Below are 19,471 nucleotides of genomic sequence, written 5' to 3'. Positions count from 1 at the left end.
CTTTCCCCTACGCTCCTTAGCTTTCCGTAGTCTGGACCCCTGTGGGGTTAAAAAGGAGGTACCCCCTGTGGATAGCATCAGCCCCTTATCCCAACACTCCCAGGTTCCGCAGCTTCTTGGTTCCTATGTCCTGGCCGAAGCTAGGCTCTGGGTGTGTAGCTGCAGAGCATCCCTCCTAGATAGAAGTGCCTGGCAGAGGTCCAGCTGATACCCACCGGAGAGACGGTGAGAACATGGAATATTGACCCCCCTCATCCACTCCCATCCTTTGGGGCCAGGACGAAGAGACACCCTATTAACCTCCTTGCTCGTGTGGAGATACTTCCCAAGCCTGGGGCTGCTTCTGTTTTTAAAAATAATGTATTTCCATAGTAACAGCTTCTGCCTAAGGAGCACGTGTAGAGGGGGTGGTAATGAGAAGGGAGCTGGCAGTGCAGCACTGGACTATCAATAGATTCAGCCAGAGGACTGAAATATGTGATATCTCAGCACGCATCCAAAAATGATGTTATAGGTACACTCTGGCCTCAGAATCCATCCCTTTTCCTAGATGTAAGGGGATGGATTCCATTCCCATAGGACAGAGGCTTGTCATTGCTTCCTGGAGGCAGGGGAAGGAAAATTCTACAAAAGGATTCGGAATCTCCATTCCCCAAGAGGCTCCTTTTCTCCACGTACATATGGCAGGCCTTCCTTAGAGAGGTAAACAGGAAGGTGTTAAGTATCTCTCTCCCAAATCCAGTCATTACTCTGAGCAATGAGCACATGGAAGTAAACAATGTCCTCTTCAAGTGTGGGGTTGCAGAGCTAAGCAGAACCTGCCAGGTTAGCGACAGGGTGCCTGAGCCACGGGAGGTGTAGGAAAGCCTGGGGCATTCCCAGATTTCACTCTAAGGAATGGGGTGTGGGTGACCTTGCTGTGGCCCTGCCCATGCTTCATCACTGGATCCCCCAAACTATAGGTTTCCCTTGTAGCTCAGTTGGAAAAGAACGTGCCTGCAATGTAGGAGGCCGGGGTTCGACTCCTGGTTTGGGAAGATCCCCTGGAGAAGGAAATGGCATCCCATTCCAATAATCTTGCTTGGAGAATCCCATGGACAGAAGAGCCTGGCGGGCTACAGTCAATTGGATCCCAAGAGTCAGATATGACTTAGCAACAAAACCACAAACTACAGAAGTCTTAGAGTGTGGATTTTAGGGGCAAAAAGAGTGGGGACCCTGTCTTAACTCATCTCTCTTTCCTCATATTCAGTCAAGATACCTTAATACAATGAAGTCACCTCCTTCAGGAAAACAATCATGTTTATATCAGTTTGTATCCCTACAGTACTTAAAAGTTTCCCAAGCACAACTTCTTTGTAATTTTAAGAAGTCTAACAGAGGGACTTCCCTGGTGGTCCAGTGGCTGGGACTCTCTGTGCTCCCAATGCAGGGGCCCCGGGTTTGGTACCTGGTCAGAGAATTGGATCCCACGTGCCACAACTAGGAGTTTGCATATCACAACAAAGATCGAAGGTCCTCCGTCACGTGGCTAGGACCCAACACAGCCAAATAAATAAATATAAAGAAGCCTAACAGAAAATATTCCAATATACATGTAAACACTGAGAATTTCTATACTGTTTCCATCTTTTGAAAATCTATTTGTATCATCCAAGTGGAATGGGAGATCTTGGGGCTTGCTGATAAAGGAGAGGCAGGAAGAAATGGAAAAAACTCAGTTGCCTGGAAAAAGCCACAGATATGGTCCTGTAAGTATCATAGATCCAAACCCTCCAAAGCTGTCTCATAATGACTTGTTCAGCACTGTGAAACATTTCTAGGACAGTCTTTTCAGGCAATCGGACTTAATAATGCATTGGCTTTGCTTACTGGAAGGCACTCAGGGCTCCCTAGCAGGAGGTGTGCATATCAGACCTTGCCTGCTCAGCCCAAGAAACCAGCTGAAACCATTGACAACCCACCTGATCCATGGATCCTAGGATGAGCGTTAGCATATAGGCAGATGCTTTGAACTTGTATCAGGACAGGCACAAAATTTCAAGTGTGCCCAATCATGCGTTTGTTCCTCCTTGTGAGTCTGATAATCAACTGGGCATTTACCATCATGGGAACAAAAATATTCCGATTATATAAGAAGTATCCAAGTAACCATGTTCTGATAGTAACATGTATTCATGGACCTTGAATCCCCGGTGTCTTGTTTTTGAACAAGTCCCCTACCCTCTTCCAGTGGGGGTTGTAGGGGAGGGCTAATGATCTCTGGAGAAAAAAGAGAAGACAAAGGTTCCCAATGCCAAGATGGGAAGATTTATTAGGATTGGCCTCCTAATAAAACAGGAAATAGATACAGATTATTCCTCAGATCTCCAGGGAGTCTCAGTCTGCTCCTGATCAACAAGATAACTGAATGCTGCCTCCTCTGGGGCTCTCACAAGCTCTTCCTTTCCACCTGCTCCTGGTGTCTCATTTTCCCTGTTTGAAAGGCCCTTCCACTCTTGTCACATACTGAAATCCTTGGAGATATTACTCTTCCTCAAGGTCCTCTCACTTCCCCTGGTCACAACTAATTGTTCTCTCCTATTGCCCTCTGTACCTCTTTCAGATGGAGACTGATTATATGTATGGATGCCTTCTATACAGATATCTGTGTGCTTAGCCCCAGGGGGACACCCTGTGGAACAGAAAACACTTTGCCTCTAGGGGGTTTCCAGTCTAAGAGGCACAGATGCACACTCATGTACCTATGTGCAGCTGCACACTCACACACAGAAAAACAATACCAGTGGGATAATAAGTACTGAAAAACTGGTGGAATACAACTATCAAGTAAATACTGGCTTGGTATATATATAAACCATATATATGGCTTTATGTTGTTAATCAGAGCCACCTTCAAGTAGAAAGGACATTTGAGAGACACGATGGACTACCTTTGGCCTAAAAAGAGTCAACCTGACTCTGACTCCTATTCAAAAGAATGAAGAAACTATCAGCATACTTGAGTTCTCTCCTCAACTTCCTCGTGATGATTTCTTCCCTGAGGACTGGAAATCATTTGCCACCTAAGAGCCTGTGAATGCGTGAAAAAGGTAAACAGGTGCCAAGCAAAAGGCACCTGAGCTGAAGGGAGAACCCTGCCTGGGAATTCCTCAGGTTACAAGAAGCCAGCCACTTTTGGGTCTGCTTCTCCTATTTAGTTCTTTCCAAAGCCTCGGCCTCACCTCCTCGGACTGGAAGGCTGCCACAGTCTAATGATCCAGTACGAAGGAAAGTCAAGTACTGGGTTAAATCCAAGACCTGAGAGCACTCCCCGCCCCATCAGTTCTGAAGTGCGCAGCTATGTTGCCCGGCAACTAACTGCTACTGCGGGGGTAGAAGGTGGGTGGGATGATGAAGGAAAAGTACCTGAATCAAGGACACCGGAAAACATGAAGTGGGAGGGGCTTTTCAAGTGTCGGCGCTTAAAATTTACTTCATCTTCCAAACTGTAGCTGAGTTTCGGGGAACTGAGTTGTGTTTACCTTGGCTTCCTTCTCAACGTTGACTACCTTGGCAACAGGTTTTCTACCAGGAGCAGGTGCTGCTCCACATCCTTATCCCGCCTGCCCCCTTCGCCCCCGCCCCTTGCTTCCTGTAGCCATCTTCCCGGTTCCTGAGGCGTCCCAGAGTAAACGCCAGGCATTGGCTCTTTTAGCGTGACCAGCGGAGGCCAACGGAGCTAAACCTGACGTGGAACCAAAAATAAGCCGCGTCAGACACGTGGTACAAGGAGGCGTTCATCTTGGAACCTGGCAAGGAGTTTTTCCCCTCTGGGCTGTACATCTTTAATATGATGTTGGGAAAGAATCTGCTTTTGTTTGTCCTTCTTTAATTGCTTTTCCAGATCCCTGGTGATAATTCATCTCTCGAATAAAGGGTGTGGCTTAAAAATCACACTTCTGTCCCCACTATTATGCCCGTATTAAAAATGGCCGCCTCCTTCCAGTGATCGTTGCTCTGCGAACTAGATCCGGGCGGAAACAGTGGGTAAGCAGAGGCAGAGAGGCAGAGCCAAGGTTGCTTCATAGAGGCTCGCGGGAGTCCCGAAGGCGGCTCAGGTCAGAGTTCTTGGGTTTTGCTCAGGCTGCTGTAGGAAGAGCCAGCCTGTGGGGAGCGGCCACACCTTACTGCTGGAGCTTGCCCATTAGCTAAGAAGGCGGCCGAGTGGGCCCCCTGGCAGGTCACCATGTGGGCCTTCCCGGAGTTGCCGATGCCGCTGTTGGTGAATTTGATCGGCTCGCTGATGGGATTTGTGGCCACACTCACCCTTATCCCTGCTTTCCGAGGCCACTTCATCGCCGCGCGCCTCTGTGGCCAGGACCTCAACAAATCCAGCCGGCAGCAAATGTGAGGGGCCGGGCGGGGGGGAAGGGGTGTGGGCAGAGGCGGGGACTGGAATGCTTGACTGCGCTCGAGACAAAGCGCTAACCTAGGAGCCAGCCCGGGATTCTGGGAGGTGGAGGGCAGATCTGGTTAGTATTGGGGAAGGGATGGAGGCGGAAAGGTGGGACCCTTGGGTGTATCTGGGATTCCAGTGGTGGTGCCTTTCCCCGCCAAGTTAGGTGACGGTACTGCTTGTATTAGTGAGTGACCACGCCCCCTTTCCTCTTTTCCCCTCTCCACCTGACATACTGCTGGGCCACAGCCCAGAGTCCCAGGGAGTGATCAGCGGTGCTGTTTTCCTTATCATACTCTTCTGCTTCATCCCTTTCCCTTTCCTGAACTGCTTTGTGGAGCAGCAGTGTAAAGTCTTCCCCCACCATGAAGTAAGTGGGTTAGTGCGGGCGGCTGCCTGGGGCTAGGGCTAAGAGTTAGTGACGACAGTTGGGGTTATTTGGGTTTGCGGGGAGGAGCTGAGAACGAACGAAAAGACGGGTCTTGAAAGGAACGGTGAAGTGGGAGTAGACTGGAGCCATGACATGCCCGAGCCTCCCCCAGTTTGTGGCCCTGATAGGTGCACTCCTTGCCATCTGCTGCATGATTTTCCTGGGCTTCGCGGATGATGTACTGAATTTGCGCTGGCGCCATAAGCTGCTGCTGCCCACAGCTGCCTCACTACCTCTCCTCATGGTCTATTTCACCAACTTTGGCAACACGACCATTGTGGTACCCAAGCCCTTACGCCCGATCCTTGGCCTGCATCTGGACTTGGGTGAGTAGCACGGCCACTTCTGCCCCTATGACCCCTATTTCAGGGCACCCTTGCCAACCACCCCCCTACCCCGGGGGTGGGGGGGCGGTGTCTGGCCGAGCATCCTTCCTAGTGCTCCACATTCTCCTTCCTGATTTGTCCCCCCATGTCTTCTTAGATCCTTTTGTTGACCTTTCATCTCACACTCGGTCCTCACCGCTTTTGTCAGAAGAATATCCTTAAATCCTCATTCCACAGGCGGCATTATTTTTCTTACTGTCTTCTTCCCGCAGGGATCCTGTACTATGTCTACATGGGGCTGCTGGCAGTGTTCTGTACCAATGCCATTAATATTCTAGCAGGAATTAATGGCCTTGAGGCTGGCCAGTCACTCGTCATTTCTGCTTCCATCATTGTCTTCAACTTGGTGGAGCTGGATGGTAGGTGGGATTGGAACAGGGAGAGAAGTCTGAGTATTAAGGAAACGGCCTGATCTCTGGCTTTGGGGAATTCAGAAAAAAATGTGATATGTGAGTAATTATGGAAAATAAGGGGAGCTATTTACCTATTAATAGTAAGTTACAAATAGTAACTAAGATTTGTTAAATGTGAGATAGAAAGCCCTGCCATTTATAAAGGGATTGTCACTAATAGGTAGGCCATGGTCTTCTCCTATTGAACATAAACAATTTTATAAAACCCCAAATCAGACAGGGTAACTCTTCTCTGTGACCAAAACCAGACCCCCTCTATAACTGTGTCTGAGAATAGACAAAACCACAGGAACACAGTACATCTCACAATGACCAAGATCCCCTGCTGGCTAAAATGAGTGGTTGCTGGTTCCTTCTGATAACAGCTCAGTTCTTCTCACTTCTTGGATAAAAATTATTAAGCTTCTCAATCATGGCACTAACACTGCTGACAGCACCCAGGGCAAAACTCTGCCTCCTTGCATCCTCCGCAGAATTACTTAAATCATATAACAAGTCCTCCTAACACCTCCTTACTGAGGCATCCTAAGGTTCCCCACAGTGTGTGGGTTCCAAAGTGTCCCTTGTTACACCTCAATAAACCTAGCTTTGACTCCAGGCATGTTTCTAGTGGTCTATGGCTGAAGGACCTCCATAAGTGCTTATTAAAGTTAAGCACTTTAAAAATGTAATCTCACTTTAAACTCTGTAGCCACTCTATGTGGCAGGTATTTTTATCAACCTTTTTTCACAGATAAGAAACTGAGACTCAGAGAGGTTAAATGTGTCATGATCAAGGTCACTCAGGAAGTAAAGCTGACATTCAAACCAAGGCGTGAATGGTCTGAACCAAATGTAAGACAGTAACTAGTTTAGGAGGGGTTCATGAAAGAGGTGAAGTATTGGAAATTGCCTGGGTGATATAAAAGGGGTAGTACGTCCTTGAGACTTTAGAGAGGTGGACTGTATAGCTTGGGACAGAACTTAGAGACAGAGGAAAATAGGACCATGATGTGCAGGGGAAGTGGACATCAACCTTTCCTTCTTTCTTTTTCCCCTTCTTCCAAAGGTGATTATCGAGATGATCACATCTTTTCCCTCTACTTCATGATACCCTTTTTTTTCACCACCTTGGGACTGCTCTACCATAACTGGTAAGTAGGCCTGTGGACAGGGGGGACAGCTCTTTGGACATGTGGCAAGTATCGTCCTGATTGTGACCCATCTCCTGATACAGAGGCTAAACCTGCACATCTCTGTATTGTTCTCTGGGTCTTTAGTTGGTAATATTCTTAAGTCTTGGGCTTCCCCAGTGGCTCAGCGCTAAAGAATCCACCTGCAATATAGGAGACCTGGTTCAATCCGTGGGCCAGGAAGATTCCCTGAAGCAGGACATGGCAACCCACTCCAGTATTCCCTGGGAAATTTCATCGCAGGCTACAGTTTATGGAGTCACAAAGAGTTAGACATGACTGAGCAACTTAGCATGCATGCATTCATAAACCAGTCACTTGGGCAGATGCTGTGGAGCCCCCAGGAATAGAAGGAATCAGGGCCTTGGTTCCTGGAGAGTTGCTGGGAGAGCAGGAACCCTCTCTGAGCCAAATCTAGCCAGGGCTAGCCCAGTGCCCAGGATGTGTGATGTGAGATAAAGGATTGCTAACACCTCTTGCTGCTGGCTCAGATCCTCTCCCCCACACAGGTACCCATCTCGGGTGTTTGTGGGAGATACCTTCTGTTACTTTGCTGGCATGACCTTTGCCGTGGTGGGCATCTTGGGACACTTCAGCAAGACCATGCTCCTCTTCTTCATGCCCCAGGTGTTCAACTTCCTCTACTCACTGCCTCAGCTCCTGCATATCATCCCCTGTCCTCGCCACCGTATGCCCAGGTAGCTTTGGGGCTTGAAAGGGACAACGTAGCTTTGTCACTTGGGATGCCTTAGACGTTTGCTGTGCAAAGGGAGTGGGCCCAAAGAAGGGCTCTCTCCATACAGTTAGCCCTTTATACATTACAGAGCACATTTAGTTACATGATCTCATTTAATGTTCACAGAAGCACAGATCACACAGAAGTATGCAGCAGAATCAGAAATAGATCTCAGGGTGTTTGACTCTACATTCAGTGCTCTTTCTATGAATTAACCACAGTGAGGAGAGTTCTTGGTGTAGTGGCCCAGTCACATGAAGCTCTCTTCCCCCGCAGACTCAATACCAAGACAGGCAAACTGGAGATGAGCTATTCCAAGTTCAAGACCAAGAGCCTCTCTTTCTTGGGCACCTTTATTCTAAAGGTAACAGGGTAACAAGGAGGTAAGGCTCTAGGCTGCCATTCTGAATTCAGGGAATGGGAAAACCTAGGCCTACATCAGACCCAAGGGGAGTTTGCAAGCATTCAGCAGATCCCATTCCTGAAGCATAAGTATTAGCAAAAGTTCTCTCCACTTTTGGCCCCTCCAGGTAGCAGAGAACCTTGGGCTATTGACGGTGCGCCACAGTGAGAATGAGGACGGTGCCTTCACGGAATGTAACAACATGACCCTCATCAACTTGCTACTTAAAGTCTTTGGGCCCATGCATGAGAGAAACCTCACCCTCTTCCTGCTGCTGCTACAGGTGCAATGCTCTTGGGGGTGTGGTTTACACCTCCTTGTCTCCCTTTCTCCAGGGTTCTTACTATAGTTCATTTCTCCTTGCAGGTCGTCGGTAGTGCTGTCACCTTCTCCATTCGGTACCAGCTTGTCCGACTCTTCTATGATGTCTGAGTCCCCTGATCCATTGCTCTTTGCCTCACAGCCTCCAGGGTTCCTGACTCAGGCCAACATCTCCTGGACCAAGACTGCCAACTGGCCCAGGCCTCTCCCACCCTTCATTTTCCTCCAGATTTTGTTCTCAGCATTTCCTTTCCCGTGATTATTGACACCTGGGCCTGTCTTGCTCTCTAATGACTGGTGATTGGACTTTGCCTATGGCTTTCTTCAGCTTGCCACTCTCCCTCTCCATCCCATCTTTGCTGCCTCCTAAGTTGGGGTACTGTAGCTTTTATGCAATTGCCCACAACTCTGACACTCAAGGAAAATGCTGGACTTGGAGACAGAACCCTGGCTGGGGATAGGGACACAGGTTCAAAGGTGACTTGACTATAAATTAAGTATCCTGATGATTAAGAGTAGACCGGGGGGCCAGGTGCTCCCAGTGGTGACAATAAAGTATTGTCTTTTTCTTGTTGTTCCTATAGGTGTATTTCCTATATGGGCATTGTAGGGTGGATGGGGAAGGTTGAAGGAGGTATTTCTTCGGAGAGGATGCCTATCTGTGTCCCATCCTTTCTTTCTTTCTTTTTTTTTTTTAAGCACATTAGGCGCCTCCTAGCAAGAAGTGATCAGAAAGAACAGACCAGACAGAACATGTTGAATAAATGTGAAATCCTTCTGCTCAGGTGGCATATAGAGCCATAAGATTGGCGTTATCTGTTCTCTGGGGTAGGATTGGACTTTCAGGGGGTCTCATTCCTTCCCCTTTTCACTCTCCTTTTGCCAGGTAGGAGGAGGGAGTGACCAGACCTAGGACGGGAGGCAGAGGTAGTTGTGGTGTTGACTCTTTTCCTTTAAAAGTCCTAGGCCTGCCGTGCGCAGACTTCCCAGACGCTCTTGAGGTGGCTTCCGACTCTACCCTTCTTGTCTTCCGGTTCTGGGCTCGGGCTGTAGCATTTAAATCTGGCGCGCTTCACTTGGATTGGCTACAGCCGAGACTGGCTGGCTGTCGGCTAGTCTCTGCGCCTCCTCGCCCGTTCCCCGGGCAAAAGGTTTTCAAATTCGACCAATCGTCGGACGCGTTCCCTCAGCGGAGGCGCGTCACCGAAGAGTTAACCGCAGCCAACCAGAGGCGGGTATTAGAGAAAAGAGCCAATCAGGAGGGCGCGGGGGTGTGCCCTGAGGGGCTTATAAGGGCGGCCCCTGGGCGCGCGCGGAAGCGTTAGACTGCGGCGGGTGGTAGTTCCTCTGTTTTGTTAGCCCTTCTCCTCACCGCTCCTCTACCTCATACAGCATGTCGGGCCGCGGCAAGACCGGCGGCAAGGCCCGCGCCAAGGCCAAGTCGCGCTCTTCGCGAGCGGGCCTCCAGTTTCCCGTGGGCCGCGTGCACCGGCTGCTGCGGAAGGGCCACTACGCCGAGAGGGTGGGCGCCGGAGCGCCGGTCTACCTGGCGGCGGTACTCGAGTACCTCACCGCTGAGATCTTGGAGCTGGCGGGCAACGCGGCCCGCGACAACAAGAAGACGCGGATAATCCCCCGCCACCTGCAGCTGGCCATCCGCAACGACGAGGAGCTCAACAAGCTGCTGGGCGGCGTGACGATCGCCCAGGGAGGCGTCCTACCCAACATCCAGGCCGTGCTGCTGCCCAAGAAGACCAGCGCCACCGTGGGGCCGAAGGCGCCCGCGGGCGGCAAGAAGGCCACCCAGGCCTCTCAGGAGTACTGAGGGCGCCCGTGCCGCCACCGCCCGGCCCTCCCCTCTACACCACAAAGGCCCTTTTAAGGGCCACCACAGCGCTCACGGAAAGAGCTGGGCCACTTCAGGCTCCGGGCCGGGCGGCCGCGCGCTCGCCCCTTCCCGGCCCGCCCCTCCCCCCGCGGCTCGCTCCCGCCGAGGCTCGGCGGAGGGCGTGCGTTCGAACGCCGCCCGGCCCTGCGAGCGAGCTCGTGACTCTGCCGGCTTGGCCCCAGAATGCCGATGGGCTGCGGGGAGGCCGCGGCATCTTCCGGAAGGCTGGGCCGGCCGAGCTGACGCAGGGCCGGGGAGTGCGGGAGGAAGGTGAGTCGGTGCGGACGGTCGCCGGCGAGGCCGTGTGCTCTGCTACAGCTCGGTGCTTCGGACTGGACTCGATTGCCGCCGCCGGCGGAGTCAATCGGTCGCTTCATTTCGTCCCGGGACCCCTTTTGCTGCCGGATCCCGGGCCCCGCAGGTCCGCGCTCCCTCCATCTTCATTCGCAGGCCTGTGCGCGTCCCGGAAGAAACCCTTCGCGGCGTGAGCGTCTCCAACGGTAGCCGGGCTTGGGCGGCGTGGGGTCTGCGGGAGCCCTGCCCCCGGGCCCGCCCCTCCTCCCCGCTCCCTTCCCGGCCGGTCCACTCCGCCAGCCAAGCACCTAGATACCAGCACAAGTCCGTTAATCCCCGTCTGGACTGAGCCGCCTTTGGCTTCGGAACTGGAATTTTGCAGCTAACGCATTCAAAACTAGTACTTTAGGTATTGGGGGGAGTTTCAGATGGACTAATTTTATTAAAGGGTTGTTTTTTTCCTAAAGAAAAGTGAGGTGTCTTCATTTTGCGAAAGGGTTGTAGAGTCGACTCTAGATACGTAAAGGTAGTGGGAGAGGGGAACCGATATAAGGCTTTACTGTTAACTGGAGCGGCAAATTGTAGCTTATTAAGATGATGGGTCTTTAAAAAAAAAAAAAAGGATGGGTCTTTCTTGGCGTTCCCTGGGAGACACTTGATTCTGTCAGAAAATGGGAACTATTGACAGGCGTTTTTCAGGAGAACTTTGAAAGGGTCCTAGCCTCTGAGATCAGGCATAAATAAAGGGTTTTGAGTTTTGTCCTTTTCTGCAGCCCCACCAAAAACAAATACCACCTTCAAATTTGGTTTATTAGTAGAACTGGTTACATTCAAAGGCTGTGGCTTATTAAGATTTTTTTTCTCTAGAGAGGAAGCCCCCACCTACTGGGGAGGCAAGGCCCCACGGTGAGACAAGTCTCTGCCCCTGCAGTTCAATCCTGTGGGGGTAGTCACTCCTCAGGTAGCGGAGGGCTAGGGTGTAGGCACCAGGCACCAGCAAGGCAGGCACCTGTGCCCCACAGGCCAATTAGTGGGCTTCATTGAGCTGCCGTGCAACATCCAAGATGTTCTTGGCGCCTTTGTTCAGCAACAAGGTGGCCAGACTGATGCCCAGGTTCTCAGCAGCCAGCTGGGGTTGTCGTGGAATGTTGCGGGCAGTGATGCCCACCAGCTGTGGATCATCCTCAGGGCCATCTTCATGCTGGGTAGGGAAGAAGGGTTGGGTTTGGTGAGAACGAAAGGGAAGCTAACATAAAGGTGTGCCCCCTCCCTCCAGCCCTGGCACCTGGACAGGGACGTGGATGGTGGTCTGCATGGTGTCCTGCATGGTCTCTGCGCCATTCAGACTCCAGACTCCTCCAGTCAGGTACAACTGGGAAAGAAAATGGGTGCCTCAGTAGACTGTCAGAGAGAACTACTTAGAAACCTGTGTTCTTCATGCTGGTGGATACACAGGGGAAACGCCAGAGTCCCTTCCCTGCCCTCCCACCCATCTTCCCCTGCTTACTTGCCCATCCTTAATAGTTGTATGCACTGCCACTGGCACACTGCAGCCTCCTTCCTGCAACAAGTTCTCCCTGTTAGCTTAAGACCCTTATCACCACCCTGTAACCAGAGCCCACAGATACACAGACCCCCGCTAAGGACATAATGGAAAATGAGGCAGGGGCCCAGACCTGTCCTGTCCATTCTTAAAAGAATGAGTTATGACTAAATACACAGCATTGAGAAATCTCCCCATTACCCTTCCTAATACCCACCCCTCCACAGGAGCACAGGTCCTACCAGGTGCCTCAGGAAGGATCGTTCAGCAATGCAGCGAAGTAGAGTCTCAGGATCGTGCAGCACACCCACCAGATCCAAGATGTCCTGGTCTTTGGCTCGAACTTCCACACCCAGAGCCCCCTGATGGGAAAATAGCCTAAGATACCAGTGCCAATCTTTTCCCAGCCAATAGAGCTAAGGGACAGTACTTGGTTGAAAACAAAAGGGGACAACAATACATGGCTTCGCTGGTCAAGCATACCTGACCCACAGCATACATGCACTCCTCAGGGTGCAGGATCTGTGGGGGCAGAAGAGACAGTCAGAAGGGTGGAGGTAGGGGTGCCCAGAAGCACACAGCACTGAGTTGGGGTTTCCCTACCTACAGAAAGCCTGGATAAGCAAAAGTGGGAGTCCAGCCTCTGATCCCCAACCTTCCCAACCTGGGACTCATTTCCAGCTTGCACTGGCTAGAGGTGGGTATTCAGAAAGAATACAGGCAGGAAAGAGATGAAGATAACTAGAGAGGGGAGAGGGACAGGCCCTACCTGCCCCACCCGGTTCTGCCAGCCCATGCGCTGCAGGCCAGCTGCAGCCAGGATGATGGCACTGAACTCCTGCAGCTCATCCAACTTCTGCAGCCGCGTGTTGAGGTTTCCCCGCTGTGGAGAGACGCTAAGGACCACAAGATCTGGGCAGGCTGGAGCCTGATACTGTTTCCTCTGCCTGAGTCTAGCTGCTAACTTCTCACCTTTGAGTTCTCAGCTTGGTGACAACTGCTAACACTTACTCATACTTGCTATATGCCACACACTGTCCTGAAGTGCTTTATATACATCAATTCACTGAATTTTCACCAAAGCCCTAGGGTGAAAGAGTAGGTAGTAGTAGTACCATCTCCATTTTACAGATGAGGAAATGATACAGAGAGGTTTTAAGTTACTATATTTAACCTTACCCAAGGTTACAACACCTCTGAGAAGCCTTCCTTGACCCTCAAGTCTGTTTAGATGTTTCAGCTATAAGCCTCCAGAGAATTCTCTACTTTCCACATTGAAGCACTTAGCAAATACTACTTTGAAAATCAGCTTTACAAACGTAACTGTAAAAATCAAAACAATATGGTGGAATATAAAATAAAAATGGATTTATGGTTACCAAAGGGGAAAGTAATGGGGTAGGGATAAATTAGGAGTTTGAGATTAGCTGATACAAACTACTACATACAAAACAGATGAACAACAAGGCCCCATGGTATAGCACATTGGAACTATGTCCAATATCTTGTAATAAACCACAATGGAAAATAATATGAAAAGGAATATGTATATATATGTATAACTGAATCACCAGAAGTTAACACAACATTGTAAATCAACTATACTAAAATTAAAACGTTTAATTAATTAAAATGGAAGCAACTGCCAATCCCACTGCCTCCATGTAATCATTATTCAGCATCACTCTGTATTGTCAATGCCTGGTTGTCTGTCTCCAGAACTAAAATGTAAACTATGTTAGGAGGGACAATGCTGATCTTCCTCACCATATCCCCAGTGCCAGGCACTTGCTTGGGGCTAAAAAAACATGAAAGGATTATGAATGGATGGATGGATAGATGGGTGGGTGGATGAATGGGACGACATGCAGTCCACTGCATTCACAGTCCACTTCCTCTGGAAGTCCTTCCCACTCACAACTCCCAGGGCCCTCTGGACTTTGTCTTCCTCCTTGGCTGCTGCCTCCTCCCTTCTCTGAAAGGATACAATACTCTTGAACTCCAGATGTGGGAACTTTCTCTGCAGCTGGGCTGCTCTCCGCAGGGAGCTAGTTCCTACCACGCTGTGCAGAAAGATGGTTTAAAATTATATTTAACCCTAAGCAGGAACTGTTCTGAAATCTCCTCCTTCCGCCCCTCCATCTGCTGTACATATCCCAAGATGCCTGTCCACTCACCTCTTCTCTGGCAAGGTTTCTAGAGTCTTCCCAACAAATTTTGGGTGAAAGACAACAGCATCATAGGGGCTCTCCCGCCTGGAGGTGGAGAGGTCATCGAATGAGGGAGGGATCTCAGTTCAGGTCACTTCCAGTCTCTCTCAACAGTCAACTAACTAGCATTTTCTGAGTTTTCTGCCATGCATGACATTCCTTAGGTTAGGGGAGACAGCCTAGAGACAGAAGGCCAAGTTCCAAGGGGAAAAGTCAAGGTTATGTGATTTCCCTGACTGGCAGGGATCTTACTTGCAGACAGCTCCAATGGTGAAGCCAGGAGGAAGCACCGTGGGCAGGTCCTTCAGCGAGTGAACAACCAGGTCCACTCTAGGGAGAAGGGAGAGAGGCAAGAAGAAGGGTCTGAGCAGCAGGCCCCAACCCTTCTCCACTCACTCCTGCCTGTTTGTCACTGGTGGAGCCTAGAGCAGTTCAGGAAGCAGGCATTTCTGAGACCTTGGGTCCCTGAGACTTGCTCCCCCTCCTCTCTTCCCTCTCACCCCTCTCCCCCAGCCAGTCCAGCACCCCAGGCAGCCAGATGGCTGAGATCCAGGATTCTCTCCTTTTCTGAGGCCTGAAAAACTCACATTTGAGCCCCTCTCTAGCCTACCCAAGCATTTAAGCCTAACAGTCTAGCTGACACCCAGATGTGGTGTGCACTGGGGTCCTAGTGAGAGCTTGGGAGGGCGTCATGCTCCCGATTTCACTTACTCATTCCTCTCCAAGGCATGCTCCAGCTCCTTGGTAAACAGGCTCTTCTCTCCAATCTGCCAGGCAAGAAAGAACTTCAAGGTGAATCTTTGGGGGAAAGGAAAGAGGAGCAGAGAGGAAAGGGTTGGATGAAAAATGGTGTTACCTTAGAGAGCGCAGTATCAAGAATCTTGTCCCCCGTGGTGGACATAGCAACTGAAGAGAAAGTCAACCAATTAGATGCTCATGGAACAGCACTTACTGAGCCCCTCCTAAGCCCAGCTCTTGTGCTAAGATCGGCACTGGATACAGAGGCACAAAAGTGCCAGATCACATCCCCTGAGAAAGTACAATCTAGGAGGAAGACCAGACACAATCATAAGAAGACCCAAAGCAGAAGATGTTAAAATGCTAGGCTAGCCCAGCTAAGCTCAAAGCTGGAGGTGTTCAGAGGAGGAATGGGCCCTCCAAACTGGGGATAGCCAAGAACTCTCGGAGGCAATGGGACCAGGCTCTAGTCAAAGAAACCCCCTCCAGCGGGGGTAAAAGCTTCCCATCAGCTTCCATTCCTGTCCAGAAAACTCACTTATTTCAAACTGCAGGCCTGGGTATAAAGCTTTCAGCGTTGCCACCACGCTGTCCGTCTGTATGCGAGCCAGCTGGGGGGAGAAATTCAGGTTAACCCTGTAGTCTGGTGACTGCCCTAGGCTAAATCCTCACAGGGTCATGGAGAGCCTGAAGGGACTGGAATTCAGAGAGGGGACTGAATGGCCACCTAGGAAGGGGAGGGGTCTGGAGTAGGAGTCCTCTGTACCCCCAATAACTTCCCCAGCCTAGGGACTATCTCTTCACAGAATGCCATCTATCATTCTGCATGGGACTTAATGCTCAGTCACCCCATTTCCTCCATCCCCAGGCTGCTGAGAACCCTCTGGGCCCCTCAACTTATCATAATACTATGAACAAAGAACTCTTCTGACAAACCTCCTCCACCCTGGTACCTGCACTAACCTGGCTCTTGCGGGTACCCACTCGAATCACTCTCATCTTTGGGGTGTCTTCTTCCTGCAAAAAAAGTCCCCAGGTTACAGTCCCCGCTGCTGTTCGAGGTCCTCAAAACCTTGTCCAAGAACCAGAGTCACTGGCTTGGAATAAAGGATCCTCAGCCCCTTCTCTGTGGCCACCTGAGCCTCAGAGTGGGGAAAGACTCTCCAAGACAGTCCCTTTAACTTCCCTAATACCTTCTGCCTCCTCACAGATCCAGAGAAGCAGAGACCAGAGAGAAGCGATAGTAGGACCCGCTGTTGCTGTAATGCCAAGGACACTAAGCCTGAAGCCCATCTAAGCAAAGGCACCAGGAATGCTGCACCCAACCAGGTGGATAGAGAGATAAGGCCCATCAGCCTGGCCCCAGAGAGGGCGGGCCTGCAGCAGGCAGGGGCAGGGCAGCTGGGGCCACACAGGGGAACTTGCGCTGAGTCACTGAGGACAAGTTCAGCATCCCCAACAGAGCAGCACTCAAGAAAGCTTCAGAGCTACCTAGGTACTATAAGACCTACCCAATAGCTGCCACACTATGGATCCCATAATCTGGTTGGTATGCACATGTAAAGGACTGGGGTCAATAGATCTGACATATAGTCCTGCTCAGCCTCTTGGCAGGGTGACCTTAAATTCACCATCTTTGTTTTTTATCTATAAAGTTATTTGTTCATCTATAAAATGAAGTTTGCACTCAAGTATCTTCTGCTTTTGATATTCTATAAGGCTAAGAGAATAAGCTGTCTAATGTCCCTTCAGCTAGAATGTGGCCTCTGATTTCACCAAGAAGGAAATATTAGGATGTCACAGACCAAGCCAAGAACTCAATGGGACATACCTCTTCCTCTTGTCAGGGTATCTTGGACAAACGTAATCAGTGCCAACCTGGGAGAACTGAGTTCTCCAATCTGAGGTCCTATTTCTTTCCAGATCAGACAATAGCCCCTACAGACACTATCAACTTTCCCTATTCTGGAATCTTCATCCTATGGAGTTCTTCTGCAGCCAGGTATCTGGGGCCTCTGTTACTAGAGGACCTAACAGCTGGTTGCTCTCAGAACTCTAGTCTGCTCCACAGCTATCACTTCTCCAAAAAATAAACCCTAGGGTACCCTGAGCAAATTAGACTAAGCTCGAAATGACAAACATGGCCACTAAAATTCTGGGCCACAAGGAGCCCACAGAAACATCCCAGAAACTGCTATGTTCAAACTATCCCTTAATTTTATTGACTCTGCACAGCATATTCAAGTAAAAAGATCCTTATCAAGTACGTATATACTAGAGCTATTGCTATCAATCTTCATAACAACTTAGCAGGTAGAGAGGAACCATGTTACAGAAGCAAAGGCTGGCTGTGAAGAGCAAAGCAACTTGACCAGGGCCACAGGTTAAATCATGGGTGCATGCCTGTGCAGGCTCAGTCATTTCTGACTCTGTGACCCCATGGATTGTAGCCCACCAGGTTCCTCTGTCCATGAAATTTTCCCAGCAAGAATGCTGGAGCAGGTTGCCATTTCCTACTCCAGGGGATCTTCCGACCCAGGGACCGAACCTGTGTCTCCTGCATTGGCAGGCGGATTCTTTACCACTGAGAGTTGGAATCCACACCTTGTTACTTCTAGTCCAGCTCTCAGGTATGTCAACAATGGCAAAGAATCCCACTCCTTACCAGCAGGTAGTTCCGGAAGAGATAAACAGCTTCTCCCCTCCTTATCTCAGGCTGACTTTGGCCTCACCAGCTCTGCACTTTGCATCTGCACAAGCCCAAAGCTAGGACCCCAGGCTAAGGATAGGAAGGCTCGAGGGCGCTCCCCACCCACAAAGGTAGTAACTCAATGGTACCTCAGCGGGGGAATTTTGAGTGTAGTTTGGGGCTAGGTGGCCGTTAAAAGAAAAAAAAAGGAGAGAAGGTGCACTTCCAAAACGTTTGTGTGTAGTTCGGAGACTTAGAGGTACGCTCTCCTCCTCGATCCGAAGTGCCTCGGACCTGTCTCGAGTGAAGGGATCCCATGGAATAGCACCCTGTCTCCTGTACATGAATTTTCCTGGGTTGGGTCACTAAATCTAGAGCCGTGGACTCCAGGCCTCATGGAATGCCGTTCAGATCCCCGCAGCAACGTGGTTCCAGTTCGAGACAAACCTTTTGCTCTTAAGTCTGTCCTCACCGTTCACAGATTCCCCTAGGGCAACACGGATTTTAAGGGCAACCCAGCTACTGGCCCTTTAAAAACTATTCGGGCCAAAGGGGGTTGGGAAAAAAAAAAAAAGACAGATAATCGTCCCGACCAATAGGCGACGGAGAGTGGCAACTTGGGGCCAATCGTTGCACCGCTAGTGCGGAAGACTGAAGTTGAGAGGGTCACCGGCTCTGAACTCACCTCCGTTGCGGCCGCGTTGCCATTACCAGACATGGCTGTGCTCAGCAGGTAGGCCGGAGGCTGCGGCCAATGTCCTCCGGTGTCGGGGAAGCCGAAGACCCCTGCAGGCCGGACACTGGGCTCGCGCAGGTCTCCAGCTTCTCCAGCAGCCACACACTCCCGGCTCCGCTAAAGGACTACGTCACTTCCAGCGCCGCCCGACGGGGCGGGACTTCCCCTGGGCGGGAATTAGAATGATTGCAACAGCAAAGACCTTACCTTGGGTTACTATCGCTAGTGATATTGCAACCTTGCTTTTTTAATTTATATGCAGAGTACATCTTGCGAAATCCCGGACTGGATGAAGCACAAGCTGGAATCAAGATGGCCGGGAGAAATATCAATAACCTCAAATATGCAGATAACACCACCCTTGTGGCAGAAAGCAAAGAATTAAAGAGCCTCTTGATGAAAGTGAAAGAGAGTGAAAAGGCTGGATTAAAATTCAATATTAAAAAAACTAAGATCATGGCATCCGGCCCCATCACGTCATGACAAATAGATGGGGAAACAATGGGAACAGGACAGACTATTTTCTTGGGCTCCAAATCACTGCAGATGGTGACTGCAGCCATGAAATTAAAAGATGCTTGATTGGAGAAGGAAATGGCAACCCACTCCAGTATTCTTGCCTGGAAAAGTCCATGGACTGAGGATGCTGGCGGGCTGCAGTCCATGGGATTACATGACTGAGCATGTGTGCACGAGGGTGGAGGGAGATGGGTTGGTAGCAATAAACTGGTAGAACTAAAAATAAATAAATAAATAAAAGACGCTTGCTCCTTGGAAGAAAAGCTATGACAGACCTAGACAGCATATTAAAAAGCAGAGACATTACTTTACTGACAAAGGTCTATCTAGTCAAAGCTATGGTTTTTCCAGTAGTCATGTAAAGATGTGAGAGTTGAACCATAAAGAAAGCTGAGCGCCGAAGAATTGATGCTTTTGAACTGTGGTGTTGGAGAAGACTCTTGAGAGTCCCTTGGACTGCAAGGAGATCCAACCAGTGCATCCTAAAGGAGATCAGTCCTGAATATTCATTGCTAGGACTGATGCTGAGGCTCCAATACTTTGGCCACCTAATGC

At 50.1% G+C, this 19,471-nt stretch overlaps 3 protein-coding genes across 3 annotated transcripts; 2 read left to right on the top strand and 1 right to left on the bottom strand.

Annotated features, from left to right (window-relative positions):
- Positions 1 to 4,024: 4,024 nt before the first annotated feature.
- DPAGT1 (dolichyl-phosphate N-acetylglucosaminephosphotransferase 1) lies at positions 4,025 to 8,873 on the top strand. The gene is made up of 9 exons (XM_043481595.1): positions 4,025 to 4,389; positions 4,688 to 4,808; positions 4,981 to 5,194; positions 5,467 to 5,613; positions 6,716 to 6,800; positions 7,349 to 7,537; positions 7,852 to 7,939; positions 8,106 to 8,261; positions 8,345 to 8,873. The coding sequence occupies exons 1-9, from the start codon at positions 4,229 to 4,231 to the stop codon at positions 8,408 to 8,410; spliced, it is 1,227 nt and encodes a 408-aa protein (XP_043337530.1). The 5' UTR covers positions 4,025 to 4,228; the 3' UTR covers positions 8,411 to 8,873.
- A 218-nt stretch (positions 8,874 to 9,091) lies between these two features.
- LOC122449694 (histone H2AX) lies at positions 9,092 to 10,952 on the top strand. The gene has a single exon (XM_043481598.1). The coding sequence runs from the start codon at positions 9,693 to 9,695 to the stop codon at positions 10,122 to 10,124; it is 432 nt and encodes a 143-aa protein (XP_043337533.1). The 5' UTR covers positions 9,092 to 9,692; the 3' UTR covers positions 10,125 to 10,952.
- Positions 10,953 to 11,272: 320 nt separating this feature from the next.
- HMBS (hydroxymethylbilane synthase) lies at positions 11,273 to 18,540 on the bottom strand. Its single transcript, XM_043481596.1, has 14 exons — positions 18,347 to 18,540; positions 15,936 to 15,989; positions 15,511 to 15,583; positions 15,091 to 15,140; positions 14,946 to 15,001; positions 14,487 to 14,564; positions 14,202 to 14,279; positions 14,012 to 14,087; positions 12,794 to 12,907; positions 12,508 to 12,546; positions 12,267 to 12,386; positions 11,989 to 12,042; positions 11,767 to 11,853; positions 11,273 to 11,682 (listed from the first exon to the last, which is right to left on the bottom strand). Exons 1-14 carry the CDS (start codon positions 18,377 to 18,379, stop codon positions 11,509 to 11,511), a joined length of 1,086 nt encoding a protein of 361 aa, XP_043337531.1. The 5' UTR covers positions 18,380 to 18,540; the 3' UTR covers positions 11,273 to 11,508.
- Between the last annotated feature and the right edge of the window lie 931 nt (positions 18,541 to 19,471).

Source organism: Cervus canadensis, chromosome 11 (assembly GCF_019320065.1).
Source record: "Cervus canadensis isolate Bull #8, Minnesota chromosome 11, ASM1932006v1, whole genome shotgun sequence".
NCBI lineage: Eukaryota > Metazoa > Chordata > Mammalia > Artiodactyla > Cervidae > Cervus > Cervus canadensis.
Note: the sequence above shows the minus strand (reverse complement) of the source record. Positions and strands in the feature narration are given on the sequence as shown.